Below are 17545 nucleotides of genomic sequence, written 5' to 3'. Positions count from 1 at the left end.
TAGTATTGTTTAATATCGACTAGTATTGAGGCATCATTTGATAGTATTTGATAGTATTGATTAGTATTGGCACTTTCCCTTATTAGAATATAAAAACCATCTCAAGCTGAGTTTTTATTACTGAAAGTGGTTTTTATTAGTATGACTAAACTTAAAATTATTTCTTTGATTAAAATAAAAATAAAAAAAATAACTTTTTCAGTTATTATTAATTATTAGTTGATCCTGAAAAAGGTTTCATTATGAAAAATTGAATTCAAAAGATTCTATGAAAAAAACGGCTCACAGAATTCCAAAAAATTCGTGCCAAATTAAATTCATTTAAGCTGAAGAATTTGAAATATTTTACAAAAGTTATATTCAGCTCCTTAAATTCATATTAAGAAGACTAACCGGTAATAATTTATAACTAATTACGAATAATATAATTTTAGTTATAATAGTTATGATTTATTTAACAATAAAATAATTGACAATTGCATTATAACAGCATAATTAACTGCCATAAACTTGCATAAAATGTTTTGAGTGAAATATATATTGGAATAATTGTTTTTTTCGTTTTCCTTACGATTTAAAGTCAAAAATGGAGAATAATTTATTGAATGAATCAACTATTAGTTAAAAATAACTGAAAATGTTTTTTTTTTAAATATTATTTTAATCAAGAGAATAATTTTAAGTTTAGTCATATTAATAAAAACCATTTTCAATAATAAAAACTCAGCTTGAGATGGTTTTTACATTCTAATAAGGGAAATCGCCAATACTAATCCATACTAATCAATACTATCAAATACTATCAAATGATGCATCAATACTAGTCGATACTCTCAAATGATACATCGCTAAAAATACTTTGTCAATACTATCAAATGGTACATCGCTAAAAAGGGCAGAAAAAGACCTTTATGAAACAAAAGATATTTGCTTATAGGATTTAAAATAAAAGTTTTATGAAGCATAACACAGGTCAACAAAAACAAAATTTTTTTCTGGTGCCAAGAAAACAATTTGTTTTTTTATGTAGGATTTCTTATTTTGATTTCAAATATGCAACTCATTTTTTACCATCACGTCAAGTTGTAAAGATATTTGGGTTCAAATCTTTAGAGTTTGGGGTAAAGTCCCTAATATTGTCGAAAAAAAAGTTGTTTAAAAGTATGTCAACCTGAGTCTCAAAAGAAGCGTATTTTCATAGAGATTTTAAAGATGTTATTCGTTTGTAATAAAAATAAGTATTTTTTGCATTATTGCTAAACATTTTGTTGACATTTTTTTAAGAGTCTTTAGCATTTTTTCAAATAACTTAACTATGTTTTCTAAAATCTCTATACTATCTTCTAAAATACGCTTTTTTTGAGACCCAAGTTGACATACTTTTGAACAACTTTTTTTCGACAATATTAGGGACTTTACCCCAAATATTAAAGATCTGAACGCAAATATCTTTACAACTTGACGTGATGGTAAAAAATGAGTTGCATATTTGAAATCAAAATGTGAAATGCAATCCAAAAAACAAATTGTTTGCTCGGCACCAGAAAAAAATTCTTTTTTTGTTGACCTTCAATTATAATTGATTGCAAAAAAGCAACAAATTTGTTAAACTATTTTTACATAACTCTGTAAAATAAGTTGAAATGCGCAATAAATTTGTTAGATTGATTTTTTCTTCAAGAATATCAAACAGCAAATAATTCTTAAAATTATGTCAAAATATGTCGACAGAAAATATGTCTAACATATTTTATGTCAGCAGAAAATAATTCAGACATAAAATTATGTCAAAATATGTCGATAGAAAATATGTCTGACATATTTTATGTCAGCAGAAAATAATTCAGACATAAAATTATGTCAAAATATGTCAATCGAAAATATGTGGGACATATTTTATGTCGGCAAAAGATGTCTGAAAATATGTCGACAGATCTGCCAGACATATTATGTCGTAACAACTCTGTAGACCAGTATAGTAAAATTGCAGTTTGATAAAAATAAGTTCGCTATTATCATACTTTTTAGGTTCGACTCTATATTCATATTGTTTATTTAAACTAAACAGAATACGAGGATTGTTAAGACATCAGTTGTAAAAAAATGGGTAATTGTAAAAATATTAATCAAGGCGAATTACAAAAACCCAAAACCCAAAGATAGTTCAATCTAATTTAAATAATTCTATAAAAAATTAATATAAGTAGTGCGAAGCTAAAAAGTGCTTAGTTATTAATGAATTTAAATCTTTTTGTTTTTAGTAATCGAGGCAAATTACATACACAAGAAACGCAAATATAATTCAATCTTATTTAAATTTTCATAGAAAAAGATTTATTTACAAATCGTCCACTTAATAATATTATTAGTTATCTTATTTACAGAAATAATTTTTAGTTAAACCATTTGTTAAACAAAGAAAAAAAAACCTAGAACAAAAAACCTGTTTATTTTTGTAAAGCTTAAGTTTCTTTGAACTGTAAAAAATAAATAAAGGAAAGCACCATGTCAAAAAGATGTCAATACAACAACAAAATGTCAACATGTCAACAACAAAAAGATATAGATAGCAACTAATGTCAAAAGAAAAAATGTCAGTGGTAATAATAATACAACGTTTAAACTCTGTAAGCATATCTTTTTATTGCATTATAATGCAACTTCGAAATCTTGTCGAGTGATTGAAATAAATATTTCTTTCAAAAAAAATCTATCCAACCGGTAGCCGGTAAACCTATCTGCAACCAATAAAGCAGATCTGCATAAAAATATTATAATGAATATAAACATTAAGACTGTACACATCCTGCACCAGTATCATTTAAAGAATCGTTATCATCCATAGACAAGTTATCATCGTCATCATCATCATCGTCGTCGTCGTCACTTGAGTCATCAATGTTCTCTTCTAAACCATCTTCGTTTTGGGATAAACGCCTCTAAATAAAATTTTTTTTGGGATAAACACCTCTATATAAAAAAGTTTGTTTTTAGTTTTCAGTTAAATTTGTATTAATTTTTATATATTAGTTGATAAAACAGTTGAAAACAGTTTCTCAACTAATATATAAATAGTTGAAAACTGTTATAAAGTTTTTTTTATTATATATTATTAGTTTTTTTTTTTTTAAACTTGAACTATTTTTATAATTTTGATTAAACCACATTAACTTTAAATAAAATCACATAATTAAATCAAATTATTTTAATAAAATCACACAAATAATTTTAAACTTAATCACCTAATTAAATCACAATAAGTCTATATGAAGACACATTGTATTTTTACGTTGTATTTGCAAATTTTTTTTAATCAATATTTTTTCCATTAAAATAAAAATTTGTTAGTTTTATTCTAATCATTTCTAGTTTTTAGCAGATCATTGCAAACTTGAACTTTTAGCAGATCATTGCAAACTCGAATTTTCAGCATATCATTGCAAACTTAAATTAAGAAGTAAATGACCATTACGACAAAATTAACATAAACAACGGATAAATCATCAAAACTACAAAGAAAACCATGCAAACTATGAACATAAGAAGATGTACTAAACTCATGCACTCCTACAGTGCAACTGCACTGCCAGCATTTATACAGTTTTTGAGTTTGCAAAACAGTTTTTACAGTTTTTACACATTTACTTATAATTTTTTAGTTTAAAATTGAAGAAATTTTTACGATTGAGTTTTTTTAATAGATACAATAGTCTAAATTTACATTATATTATGGGCTATGTATCCAAAGTTAAACAACTTTGTTTTCATCGCTGCAAATAACTCCAGTTATTACAAACAGATTAAAATAAATAGATTTGTATTTATTACATTGGTTTGCTCCCTTAACTTTTAGATAAAACATACTATTGCCTTTTTCTAACTTTTTAGCGTATCAGAATGTGGAGTCCTAAGTCTGCATTAATTTCTCAAGGCTTTAAATTCCCGTAAGTTCTTTTAAAATCGTTTTTATTCCCCTTGATTTTAAACAAAATTTAAAATACAGTTTTCCACACTTACTCTTCGTTGTCTTTGATGATGTCTGACCATAAGAAATATAAGCTGACTTTCAAATAGATCAGGTGCACGTTTTCGATCATTAAGCCGAGCTTCAAGGTTTACTTTCACTTGCTGAAATAAATATTACCAAAATAGACACATTGTTTGTACATTTACAGACAATAAAATTGTGATAATCAACTTTTAAGCATACCTTGTTCAACTTTTCCAAGTCATTAAAACCTTCGCCAGTTGCCATCCATATTTTAACCTCATGATCAAGCCCTGCAGTTGCTAAGATACATTCGTCTGGGTGTGGTTCAAGCACATTTACCTAGTAGAAAAAATTCATTTTCTAATATCAAACAAGTTCACACAAAAAAACAAAGTGTTATTTAATTATATATTTAAAAAAATTTTAAATGATACGAATTTATATTTTTGTTTAAAGTTCCTAAATAATGTAGGTGGTTAAACAATGAAGTAATTCAACAAAAAAGAGTTTAAATAATTAAACACACACACACACACACAAAAGAAATATTCAAGGTATTAGTTTTAAATCTTGATAGTTTTTTTTTTGTTAGAACTCGACTTTTTTTGTAATTTTATTTCATAGTATTTGCTATGAAATAAAACTACAAAAATATTTTATTATTTTAATTTAATTGCATATAAAAAAGCAAATGTAAGCCCAGAAAATGTTTTTATTTCATAAATTTTAAAAAATATTTGTTTTTGTTGATGTTACTTTTCAATATTTTTCAAAATAAAATAAAATAAAATAATGTTGTTATCTATTAGATTATTTATTATTTTGATAAAAACATAAAAATTGTATAAAATAAAATAATGTTGTTATCTATTAGATTATTTATTATTTTGATGAAAACATAAAAATTGTATAAAATAAAATAATGTTGTTATCTATTAGATTATTTATTATTTTGATGAAAACATAAAAAAAAATTTTTCTAAATTTTGATATATCAAACTTTTTTTTTATTTTTACATAAAAGTCAAAACTTAGTAAAGTGAAAACTTAGCGAAGCAAAACTTAGTGGAGGCAAAACTTAGCGAAGCATAACTTAATGAAGTCAATACTTAGTGAAAAGTCAAAACTTAGTGAAAAGTCAAAACTTAGTGAAAAGTCAAAACTTAGTGAAAAGTCAAAACTTAGTGAAAAGTCAAAACTTAGTGAAATCAAAACTTAGTGAAGTCAAAACTTAGTGAAGTCAAAACTTAGTGAAGTCAAAACTTAGCGAAACAAAACTTAAATGAAGTCAATACTTAGTGAAAAGTCAATACTTAGTGAAAAGTCAATACTTAGTGAAAAGTCAATACTTAGTGAAAAGTCAATACTTAGTGAAAAGTCAAATCTTAGTGAAGTTAAAACTTAGTGAATACAAAACTTAATGAAGCAAAACTTAGTGGAGGCAAAACTTAGCGAAGCAAAACTTAGTAAAGTCAAAACATAACAAAAAATCAAAACTTGACAAAAAAAACTTTAAAACTTTAAATCTAGTATTTAGAGAAATAACTTTAAATCTAGTATTTTTAAATCTAGTATTTAGAGAAGCAAAGTAAGAATCAATAAAGATAAGTTTTTAAAATTGTCAAGAACTGTCAATAGAATTAAAATAAAATAAAATAGAGTTACAAGATTAAGGTAAGAAATGATTCAGTCCATAAAACAAAAGTTACGTGAAACTACTATTTAATGGCCTTGAAATGCTTGATAGGTAAAATACGATAAAGTTAGCCATTGCTTTGCTTTACCAAGATTCTTAGGTAGTAAGCGACCGGGGCTATGGCCGGGGCCAGGTTTGATAACAGATAGCCGCGACCGGGAATGAGTTTATGATCAGTGCTGCATTAATATTGATAGATCCTATAAAAATGTTATTTTAATTTAAATTTATGATATGAGTTATAATTAAAAACAATACTTTTATAGGATCTATCAATATAAATGCAACCCCAGTCATAAACCCAGCCGGGGCTGCATTAAAATTGATAGATCCTATAAAATATTGTTTTTAAATAAACTTCATATTAAAAATTTTAATTAAAAATAACATTTTTATAGGATCTATCAATATTAATGCAGCCCTGATCATAAACCTGGCCCTGGTCATGGCTATGTGTTATCAAACATAGCCCCGGCCCTGGCCCCAGTCGCTTACTATTCTTAGGTGGTAGTGGGAAATGTAGCTTTTTGAGGCTGCTTTGATTTAATGGAGTAAGATTAGAGTAGCATCTATAAAACCCAAGTCAATCAAAACGCTTATTAATAGAAACCTAAAACAATGCATTATTCTACCAGTCAACAGATTGATAGAAATATATGGAGGCAGTTTTAACACAACAATACTGGTATATTCAAACACTATACGAGGAGAAATAAACAAATCTAATCCTTTTTGCATCTTGATTGTTAGGGGCTTGGATAAACAAAGAATTATTTAAGTAAATAGCCTAAAAAAATCACTAGACAATATCTATTCTAGCTGAAAATTGCAACAAGCTCCAAAAAACTTACAAAAAAAAATTAAAATAATAATGACGATTACTTTGTATTTCAATTGTTATTTTATTTTTCAATTGTTATTTTTTTTTTCAATTGTTATTTCTTTTTTCAATTTTTATTTGATTTTTGTGTCAAAAAAAAAAAAAAAATTACTGTAATTTGTAATGTAAATTTTAGTATGGCTTGTGGATTTTGTCTATAAACAATTTACCTTTTTAACTTTTTTTATTTTAAAGCAAAAAACTTTGTTTGTTACTTTTTAAATAAAAAAAAAAAATTATTAAAAAATTTTTAAAAGTTATATTTACCACACCAACATTATCACCATGTAAGAAATTGACAATTTCTTCAGTATCTTTTTGCCAAATATAAATATAACCACAATCACTTCCACTGACAATATATTCACTACGCGATCCAAGAAAGTTTACTCCTTTTACTAATACAAAAAAAAATTTAAAAATTGTACAAGCTGCTGACAAAAAATACCTTTATAAAAATAAAACATGTACCATGTTTGATTCTTCAGATTATATAAATCTGCTTCTCAAAAGTTTTATTTCTTAAATTTAAGATTTTAAAGAGCTTGAACATCTAAGAGTTTACACTAGCCTATTTACTATTTACTTTAGTTTACAATAGCCTATTTACTATTTACTTTAGTTTATAATAGCCTATTTACTATTTACTTTAGTTAACAATAGCCTATTACCCTGAATAACAAAAATAGGTTTTATTTGTTGAAAAAAAATTAAAAAAAAAAATAATAATCTAATAATGTTTCAATTAAATGATTATTACAAATATAGCCATTTTACCAGTTTTTCAGGCGAATCTATAAATAAACCATGCAATTAGAACACCACCACTTCATTACACCATCAACTAATATAACACTACCACTTCATTCCATCACCAACAAACACAACACAACTACAGTTTGGAGTCCTTATAAATTTGTTTAGTTTGAAAAACACAAGTAGAAGAATCACAATAAAAAGATAATACCTTTAATTTCTAGAATTTCTGTACAAATATTATTTACCTCTTCACAATAATTAACTCTTCTATAAAACAATGCATCATTAATCTTGTAATTCTATTTTACTCTTGACATTACCTGTGTCAGAATTTCTGTGACCTTTATAAGTATGCTGTGGTTCATTTTCGCTATAAAAAATGAAAATATAAAATTTAGTTTTTATATTTTCATTTTTTAATTTGATAATTAATTAAAAAAAAAATTATCAAGTTAAAAAGAATAAAATAAAAACAAAAGTATAAATAAATTATATGATTGTCTAATAAAATCTAGTTTTAAAATAAACTTTAATAAAAGTAAACAACACAGGTTCTGTGGTAATCACTAAATTTATCTTGTATTTTTAAAGGATAATATTTTTGACTTGAAAGTTATGATATTACTATTATATATATATATGTGTGCATATATATATATATATATATATATATATATATATATATATATATATATATATATATATATATATATATATATATATATATATATATATATATATATATATATATATATATATAGGCTTTGGAGGAAATAAACGAGTGCAAGAGCGGAAAAAAGCTCTCCTAAAATGAAAATAGCGAGCCATGCGAGCTGCTCCTCAGCTTTTTACGAGAGCTTTTGGTTTTTGCATGAGCAAAAACTAAAAGCTCTCTGTTTATTAATTATAAATAAATTTTTATAATGAATAAAAAAAAGCTTTTCTGTTTATTCATTATAAAAATTGCTTATTAAATACAAAATTTGGTTTTGTACTTAGTACAAGCATATGTTTGTAATGCTAATGTTACAAGAATATATACATAACAAGCGCCATTCATTGTGTCGTTAAAAAATGCTTTGGACAAGTATTGTCTTTCACACTAGCTATCAATTTATTTTTTAACTCATTTATTTATTAACATTACTTATTTGACAAAAAATTTGACAAAGAGCTATAAAAGTTTTACTGCTTTAATTTAATTAGTAATTATTAGTAATTTAATTAGTAATTAGTAATTATTAGTAATTTAATTATTAGTAAAAACTTTTATAGCATTTTGTCAAATTTTTTTTTCAAATTAGTAATTACTTTAATATATTATTTACTTTTATTGTAGATTTAATTGTTGTAATAATTCCTAAAATGTCTGAATTCTATTAAAATAAAAAAACATAAAACATTTTTTATAATATAAAAATTGTTTTATATTTTCTTATTGTAATAGAATGCAGGAATTTTAAGAATTACAACAACAATTAAAAATTCCACAATAAAAGTGAATAATATATTAAAGTAATTAATAATATATTAATTACTAATTTGAAAAAAAAATTTGACAAAAAGCTATAAAAGTTTTTACTAATAATTAAATTACTAATAATTACTAATTACTAATTAAATTACTAATAATTACTAATTAAATTAAAGCAGTAAAACTTTTATAGCTCTTTGTCAAATTTTTCTTGGTCAAATATAAAATATATAACTCATTTCATAAAATAAAAATTATTATGCAATAATTTATGAGTGTTTAATTTTATTTTTTATCAGATAAACAATTTAATATCAATATAATTTTATGATAAATATTATTAAATTTTATTTAAAATTTATCAAATAGTCCTATCTTAAAAACATTTGCATTTAAATCAGTGCTCTTTTTTAATTTTTTTTTGAAACAACTGTGCCTTTTAAAAAACATTGCAGTTTTTTATGCAATTAATTTTTTTTAATATAAAAATGACTTTGTCTTTAATTTTAGTTACAATGATAATTACACTTTTGAGAAAAAAATTAAACTTTTGTGAGAGCTGTAAATTGCTCCTGTAAACCTTTTTAGGGGAGTGTGGGCAAGAGCGAGAGCCAAAGCTCTCGCTTCCCGCCGAGGCCTGCATATATATATATATCAGCCTTCTTTGTTTGAAATTTAATGCCAGCGCACAAAAAAGCGCTGGCAGGACGGTCTTTTTTAACTTAGCCTGCGCAATTTAAAAAATTTATTTTTATTGTTATTTAAATTAAAATAAAAATAGTGAAAAGAATGTTTTGAATAAATATTAGATAAAAAAATTTAAAAAAAAACTGGTAAAAAAAAAGCATTTTTCATAAAAGTTGAACAAATAAACAAAAAATTTTTTTTTTGCAATTTAAAAGTAAATGTTTTTATTTTTTTAGCAAGCGCTTTTTTATTCACTCACCAAAGTTTTTGCAGGCATGTGGGCAAGGGCGAAAAGAATATGTATATGTATGTATATATATATATATATATATATATATATATATATATATATATATATATATATATATATATATATATATATATACATATATATATATATATATATATATATATATATATATATATATATATATATATATATATATATATATATATATATATATATATATATATATATATATATATATATATATATATACATACACACACGTATGTATATATGTATATATATATATATATCAAGCCTTTGCGGGAAGCATGTGCGGTCGCACACCTTGCTCTTCCATGTTTAAAGTAATTTTTTAAACACACTGACCACGGCAGTTTGCATCTTTTAACTTATAAAAAGTTTAAATAATTCACAGCAAAAAGCTAAACTTATTTACTGAGAAAAAAAAACAATCCTAAAAAAAGGTAACAAAATATCTAGAAAATTTAATAATTCAAAAAAATTTTTTTTATATATAAAATTTTTATACAACTTTTATATTCTTTTTTTAAAAATGATTGTTATTTTTAGCTACCAAATTTGATAAAGTTGATGAAAAAAAACATATTATCTTTTATAAAAATTTAACAACAATTGAAAGTTTATGAAATTTATTCACAATTTTTATCAGTATAATTAAAAAACTAATTTGCTATGTTCGCTAGAACTATGAGAAACTTTGTTAAATTTTTTTTGTTACGTTTATTTGCTTTGTCGTCTTTTTTGCTTTTAAAAATGTTTTTACTATACTTGACGTTTTTTCTCAATACTTATATAATAGGAAAATAAGAAAATAAATTGTTAATAACAATTTACTGAATAACAAAAAATACATATATATATTTTACAAACAAATAACAATTAGTAAGTGACCGGGGCCAGGTTTGATAACACATAGCCGTGACCGAGGATGAGTTTATGATCAGTGCTGCATTAATATTGATAGATTCTATAAAAATGTTATTTTTAATTCAAATTTTTGATATGAATTTTATTTAAAAACAATATTTTAATTGGATCTATCAATTTTAATGCAGCTCCGGCCGGGTTTATGACCAGGGTTGCATTTATATTGATAGATCCTATAAAAGTATTGTTTTTAATTATAACTCATATCATAAATTTTAATTAAAAATAACATTTTTATAGGATCTATCAATATTAATGCAGCACTGATCATAAACTCATCCCCGGTCGTGGCTATGTGTTATCAAACCTGGCCCCGGCCATAGCCCCGGTCGCTTACTGATTGTTATTTGCTTGTAAAAAATATATATATTTTGTTAATTCACCTTCCCAAGGCCCAGAAGGCCACTACAGACAAGGAGGCTATTTAATTGTGGTTATAACCCTCTCTCAACTCTATGAATCCGAAACACAAACCTTGAGGAACAAGGCCACTGCGCGGAAAAACAAGTTGATTATTTGAATAATAAATTTTATAATGACGGAATAAATTAAATAAAAGCATAACATGGTTTCTCATATACATGTATTTACCGCATTTGATGCATGTCTGAAATTGTTTCTTTTATATTGCCCAATTCCCAACGTTAATATGAATAACAAGAGATAATGAACATAACGATTGCCCTATTCAAAACTTAAAAAAAGTTAAAAAGTTCAGTAAATTAACAATGCACTAGGCCACAAGCTTTTGAAGCACCGTAAATAACAATAGTTCATCAGGAAATAAACTACCTTAAATGCACAACATGGATAATCCAACAAAAGTGTAGGCTATTTCAATGGGAGTAGTGAAAACAACCAAATATTTTATATTTAAATATAAGTATTAATGACTTTTTAGAGCATGATATAATTTATGGACCACCCCTAAACTGTCTTGGTTCTAATTACTATAATTACTTTGGGTCCTAAAGTTTTGAGCCTTGGTCTTGATTTTTAAGCTTTGACTCTTGGACTTAAGACTTTTACTGACTTTTACTTTCATAATCCTTACAAATTATACCAATACAAATAATGGATTAATAACTAATAATAAACCATTGATCACTGCAACTTCCTCATCTCAAGGAGCGTTGTACCAAGGGTAAGCCTTATACTATATTTCTTTATGCAAACCAGTTTTTTTTAAATTGTCAAAATGGATGATAAAATTCTTGCAATTATAAAATTTGATTATTGCAATTTTTGTAAAAGTCAAAATGTAATTCAAGGTACAATCAAATTAAAAAAATCATGTTAAGGGTACAAGGTACAATTTATAAGGAATAAATAGCATGCTATGTGTACAATTTGTGAGGAATAAATATTATGCTAAGCGTATAATTTGTGAGGAATAAGTAGCAGAAACAAGAGATTTTTAAGCTTTATAACATATGTAAGTAATTGCTGTTCAGCATTCAATATTAGCATATAATATGCTAATATAAATATTAGGATGTCCTCCCTACAAAAAAAAAAACCCTGTCAAGTTTTTCCAATTCTCTATGATTTAAATAGTCTAAGAAAAACTAAAAAACTTTGTTTTGTTTATTTAAAAATGATGTAAAACTATTGTTTTTTTAAAAATTGCATTTTTTAGGAAAAAAACGCAGGTATTTTAGGAACTCTCTTAAAAAATTAAAATTTTTGAGTTGCTTCTTTGTCAAGTCCTTCTTTAGTTTTTTTCTGTTACCTCTGGCAACAAATATAAGATTCTGCTTCATGTCATCTGACCAGTAGCCTCCAATAAAGTCCTGGATCAGTCTGATATTCCTTTCCACGCTGTCATTGACACATACAATTGACTTTAAAAACTTTTTAAATAAATCAAACATTTCCTTTGATCCACTTCTCTACCTCTTTCAGCTACCTTGAATAGAATCCAGCTCTGGGAACCTACTAGTTCAGTAAACTCCGTTGACCTTGTAATATCACACTTGAACAATGTCTCTAACATCTTCTTCTTACCTTTTTGTTAACATCATCATCAGCTAGGACCAGTATAACTGTTCAGTTAAGTGCCAAGCATGCTGCTGCATGTTGACAAGTAGGACCTGTCCTAGTTTTGGGTAACAGTCCCTTATTTTGAATGACATAAATGGAAACCAAGTCATTTAAAGTTGAATTGTTTGACATATAGGCTTTTAAGAACCAGGGTCCATAGCATAGAGAAACAATGGTGCTGTCTTTAGCACCTTCTCTCCTTCATTCATCACATGGGCAACCTTCTCAGTCATATATGTGAAACTGGTAATGGCGCTAAGAAAAACTCTAGTGTTGGAAGCAGTGGTGTCACAACATATGGCAAAGATCTGATCAACAATTTTGTAATACTCTAAGAGATTTAAGATTATACCTACCTGATCAATTCCTTTGGAGCTTTCAGCTTGAACTATTCTAAAAAGGATATCATTTATGTCATCAATAATGAAGTAAAACTAACAGAAATTCTTTTAACAGTAACAGTAATAATTCTCCTCAATTTCTTTAATCTTTTTGTTGTCAAAGTGCAGGAAAAGTCTCTTTCCCTTCAAAGTTTCCATAATATCTTGTCCTTTCTGGTCTCCTAATAATTAAAATAACTGTATAACTTATGTAATTAAATCTTTATTTATCCTAGCTTTTTGTTCTACTTCTCAACTAGATCTTCAAACTTCTTGAATCTCTTTCGATGAACAGAGCGTTTGGAAAGGAGAACATTATTAAGATTCACGCTTGCTTTATTGCATATTGCTGCAATGATTGTGGTATGAGGTCAGATTCCAACCCTATATCAAGCAGATATTACAGAAGTGCCATCCACCAGATCCTCAGGACTAATATTTATAATTATCTAAATAATAAATAATAATATTTCTGCTCTAATTGAATTTTAATTTAGTTTACTCAAAATCAATTAAACCAACTTTATATTTTATAACTTTTATTTGTTTACCAATGTATATTTACAAATGTACTTAGATATATACAAACTGTAAATACCTAAGTACATTTCCAATTCTGGGGAGCTGGTTAATGGGCAAATGATTGATAGGATACTTTAGAAGAAACAGTAGCCCTCCGGGATTAGTCTGTACCATTTCTCCTTTGTTTGTAGCTTTCTTGCGAAGACCAATTTTAGAAAATACGGTGAAACATTAAACTATATAACATACATTGATTTATTTATTTCGTCATCTCAAAAATTTCAAAGGCGGAAACTGAGAAATTTTTTTTTTCAATTGACCAACAGCGACTCAAGTTGGCATGCTTTTTTAAATAAGTATAATGCTTATAAACATATCAAGATTCTTGTTAAACAAGTAAGATTTAAGATAAGTAGATTTTGTAAAGCAAGCAAGCAAAGCAAGCATATATGTTAATATTTCTCATATTACACATGTTTTGTGTAATATGAGAAATATTAACATATATGGAGAATATGCACACATGATCCTAAAAATCTATCAGCCCAATTTACTGAATATATGTTTTCATTTCGATCTATAAAGTAACAGTACATGATAACAAATTTTATACCTTGCTATAATTTAATAATCATTTTTTTGCCAGAATATCCTAAGTAGATTTTAAATAAAAATAAAAAACACTCTATAAAAACTAAAAACACTCAATTGGGATCAAGGATCCATCCCAGTATGCTCCCTTGATCCTACATAAATGTACCCTTGATCCTATTTATGTATACTTGATCCTAGGTCAAATTTATACCATGAATGTGTAAGAATTATTTTTAAGTCATCAAAATTGTCTATAATAAAAACCAATAAAGTTAATACTAATTATACCACAAATTTATCTTTCTAAAAAAAAGAAAAATCAATGAAAATCAATGAAAAAATGTTATTTTTTACTAAGGCTCAACATTTCCCCAGTTGTTAAAGTATGAAATGACTTCTTTACTATTGCCTGAAGTAGATCTACAAGATATCTCTTTAAAGTGTTGTGATTCTAATGTATTGTCACTGTCATTGCTGTTTAAAAAATATATATATTTATAAATGTTTTGTGGCTGAACTTTGTGTCACAGATGTATATATTTTAGGTTGGAGAAAAATTTTCCAAATGTATAACAATTAAAAGCAGTTGCTAATGCCATACTAATAGCTTCTGGATTTCATAAAGATAACTCATTCCTACGTAACATAAAACCACGAAGCCACTGTTTCCAAGTGATTTGTGAACTTTTCCATGATTTAGGAATGCGCTTAAAAAGAGTAATTGTAAATTATAGGAAAGTTTTCGTGTTTTTTTGGTTGACAATCCATAATGAGGTTTTGAAGCTTTTAAAAGATAGTCTGATAAAGATGTTTCTTCCTTGTTGGTAAAGATTCGCATGTTAATGAAGTTAGGTTTGCAGACTGTATTTGGATTTAATTGACATTTCTTTACATATCTTTTAAGTGTCATTAAATTTATTCCCCTCTCCTTAGATACATGATAAACTGTACCACTATTAAGAACTGCATTAACAGCTGCCTGCATTTCATTTTCATAAACTTTACCTTAGGTGATCTATCCATTTTTCTTTTTTTATGATATGCCATGGTATAGCATAAGCAAAATTACTAAACTCAAAAAAATGTTAAAGATGTGAGGTTCCTTGTAAAAGTAGAAAAAATACTTTTTTGTCGTCAAAATTGAATATTTTAAAAATAAATTTAATAGCGGTCTATTCTCTAACCAAAACACAATTAATTTTGAAGATATTTATAACATGCTGGTTATCAGCCCTCTTTAATAAGTTATGTAAGAATGTAGATAACGATATATAGGATCAAAGGTGCTTACGGATCAAGGGTACAAGTTCTCCCCTACACTTTTTAAGTATTTTTTGCATTTCTTTTATATCCTTAAATAAAATTTTATATCCTTAAATAAACATATAAATAAAACATAAAAAAAACATATAAATAAAAGTTTTTATTATTTTTTTAAACTTTAATTGCTATTAAAAACCTTTATGTATATATTTTATGTACTTCTGCAAATTTTATATTCAGATTGATCTCATAAAACAACAACAAAAATTTTTGTAAGCTTTTTCGATTCATATTGCTTTTAAAAATCTTTTAAAATTTAATAACACCATAATTGAATATTTTTAAATAGTAGTAATTTAGCATCAGAGGTGCAGTGGTTAGAGACACCTATAATATAGTAATAAACCGACAGAAAACGGTAAGAAAGTTAGCAGCAAATGACCTAGTTTTAGAAAAATTACAGCATTGTAAAAAAATTAGATAATTTTAAAAACTTTACACTTGTTTTGGAATAAAATGAGTTCAGTACAGTACAAAAAGGTGATGAAAAGATTTTTAATTCAGACAATAGACAAATTAAAACTAATACCCTCCTTTAAAATGTATTTAGATTTTTAATCTGTAAATAATAATACAATGCTTTTCTATAAATTTACTTTTATTATTTATAAATAATCAGGGTGGTCAGCAACTTGGACATCCTGCTAAAGTTAGGAAATTAAATAAATTATGCAAAACCCAGGGAATTTTGATTGATTTGGATGCAAACTATAAAATATTATTTGAATTGACAATCAAAATAAGATTGCAAAAAATGTATTTTTAAAGTCTCATAATAACATCATTATTTAAAAGTCAATGAGATTACCTTTAAAGCAAGTTTATGTTTTTGGGTAAAAATAAAGGGCTATGTGAAATTTTTTATTGCTTTGTATGTTATATATTGCTTTGTATTGTAGAGAATGAACATGAAAATTTGCCACGATCTACATTTACATTAATCAAATACACACATATTAAAATGATCAAGGGCATTCATATTCATATAGTTATTTAACAAATCGAGTGATCCTCACAGTCATATAATTAACGAGAAATATTTTATAAATCAAATTCCTTTATTCATGAACATTATATAACATATAAGAACATCAGAAAGCTATCTAGATTTTGCGCCCAGATGATTGTAATCTTTTGTAAAAGCTATGATTTTTAATGTTGCCCCGATATTTTTTATATTGACTCCTGATGTAGTAAATTAATAACAGTAAATTAAAACTCAAGCTGGTATTGAAGGCTTTATTCAGCAAGTTGATAAATATATAACCTGAAGATACAATCATATTAGTTTACATAAAAAAACACATAATAGTTATTAAATAATAGCAGTAATTGATAAGAACCAGCACTCTGTCAGCAAGCTATCGTGCTATTGTGAAGTTAAAATTTTTTATTATAGTATGCTTTATAAGCACAAAGATGGATAAATATGGTCCTCCAACATCAAGTGTGAGTGATGTAAGTTTTAACTTTTTTGAAGAGCTACATTATCATTTAAGTCTGAAAAAAAAATCTTTTGTTCATCTGATGTTTAAGTCAAGTTTATTATTCAAGTTCAATATTTCAATTACGTTTAGTATCGTATTAATTAAAAGAGTAAAAAGTTTAAAATTCTGCTTTATTAATATTGTGTTGAAAATATTTAGACATAGTAGACATTATTAGGTGGTTTGGTGTCATAATTTATTTTCTCAGTATAGTTATCAAGCTCTATATCATAGATGATAATATTCATAAGAATCCTCGTATATATACTTTAACATACTTTTCTCTTCTTTTTTTTGGACCTAACTACAAATTGGAGCAAATTCAATGTTATGAAATGTTATGGATTGCTTTAATCCAGTCTCTAGCCATGGATTGGCCTTAATCCAGTCTCTAAGTCTTCTTCTCTTAAAAGCTGATTTTCCAAAAGAAACTTTATAAATTTTAAATCAACATTAGTTTTCACATCATTTTGAGAATCTAATGACACAACAACTGATTGAAATAATTTAA

General features: G+C 25.8%; 1 protein-coding gene across 1 annotated transcript in view; it reads right to left on the bottom strand.

Moving 5' to 3' along the window:
* Positions 1-2301: 2301 nt before the first annotated feature.
* The window catches only part of LOC101240454 (DDB1- and CUL4-associated factor 8), a 54451-nt gene continuing 39207 nt past the window's right edge, over positions 2302-17545 (bottom strand). The window contains exons 10-14 of the mRNA XM_065788097.1: positions 7647-7696; positions 6835-6965; positions 4211-4330; positions 4018-4128; positions 2302-2939 (exon numbers count right to left, since the gene is read on the bottom strand). Of these exons, the coding sequence (XP_065644169.1) occupies positions 2790-2939; positions 4018-4128; positions 4211-4330; positions 6835-6965; positions 7647-7696 (562 nt within the window). The 3' untranslated portion in view covers positions 2302-2789. The remainder of the gene's footprint in view (positions 2940-4017; positions 4129-4210; positions 4331-6834; positions 6966-7646; positions 7697-17545) is intronic.

This window comes from Hydra vulgaris, chromosome 01 (genome assembly GCF_038396675.1).
Source record: "Hydra vulgaris chromosome 01, alternate assembly HydraT2T_AEP".
Taxonomy (NCBI): domain Eukaryota; kingdom Metazoa; phylum Cnidaria; class Hydrozoa; order Anthoathecata; family Hydridae; genus Hydra; species Hydra vulgaris.
The sequence above is the reverse complement of the archived record's forward strand: the minus strand, read 5'-3'. Positions and strand labels throughout refer to the sequence as shown.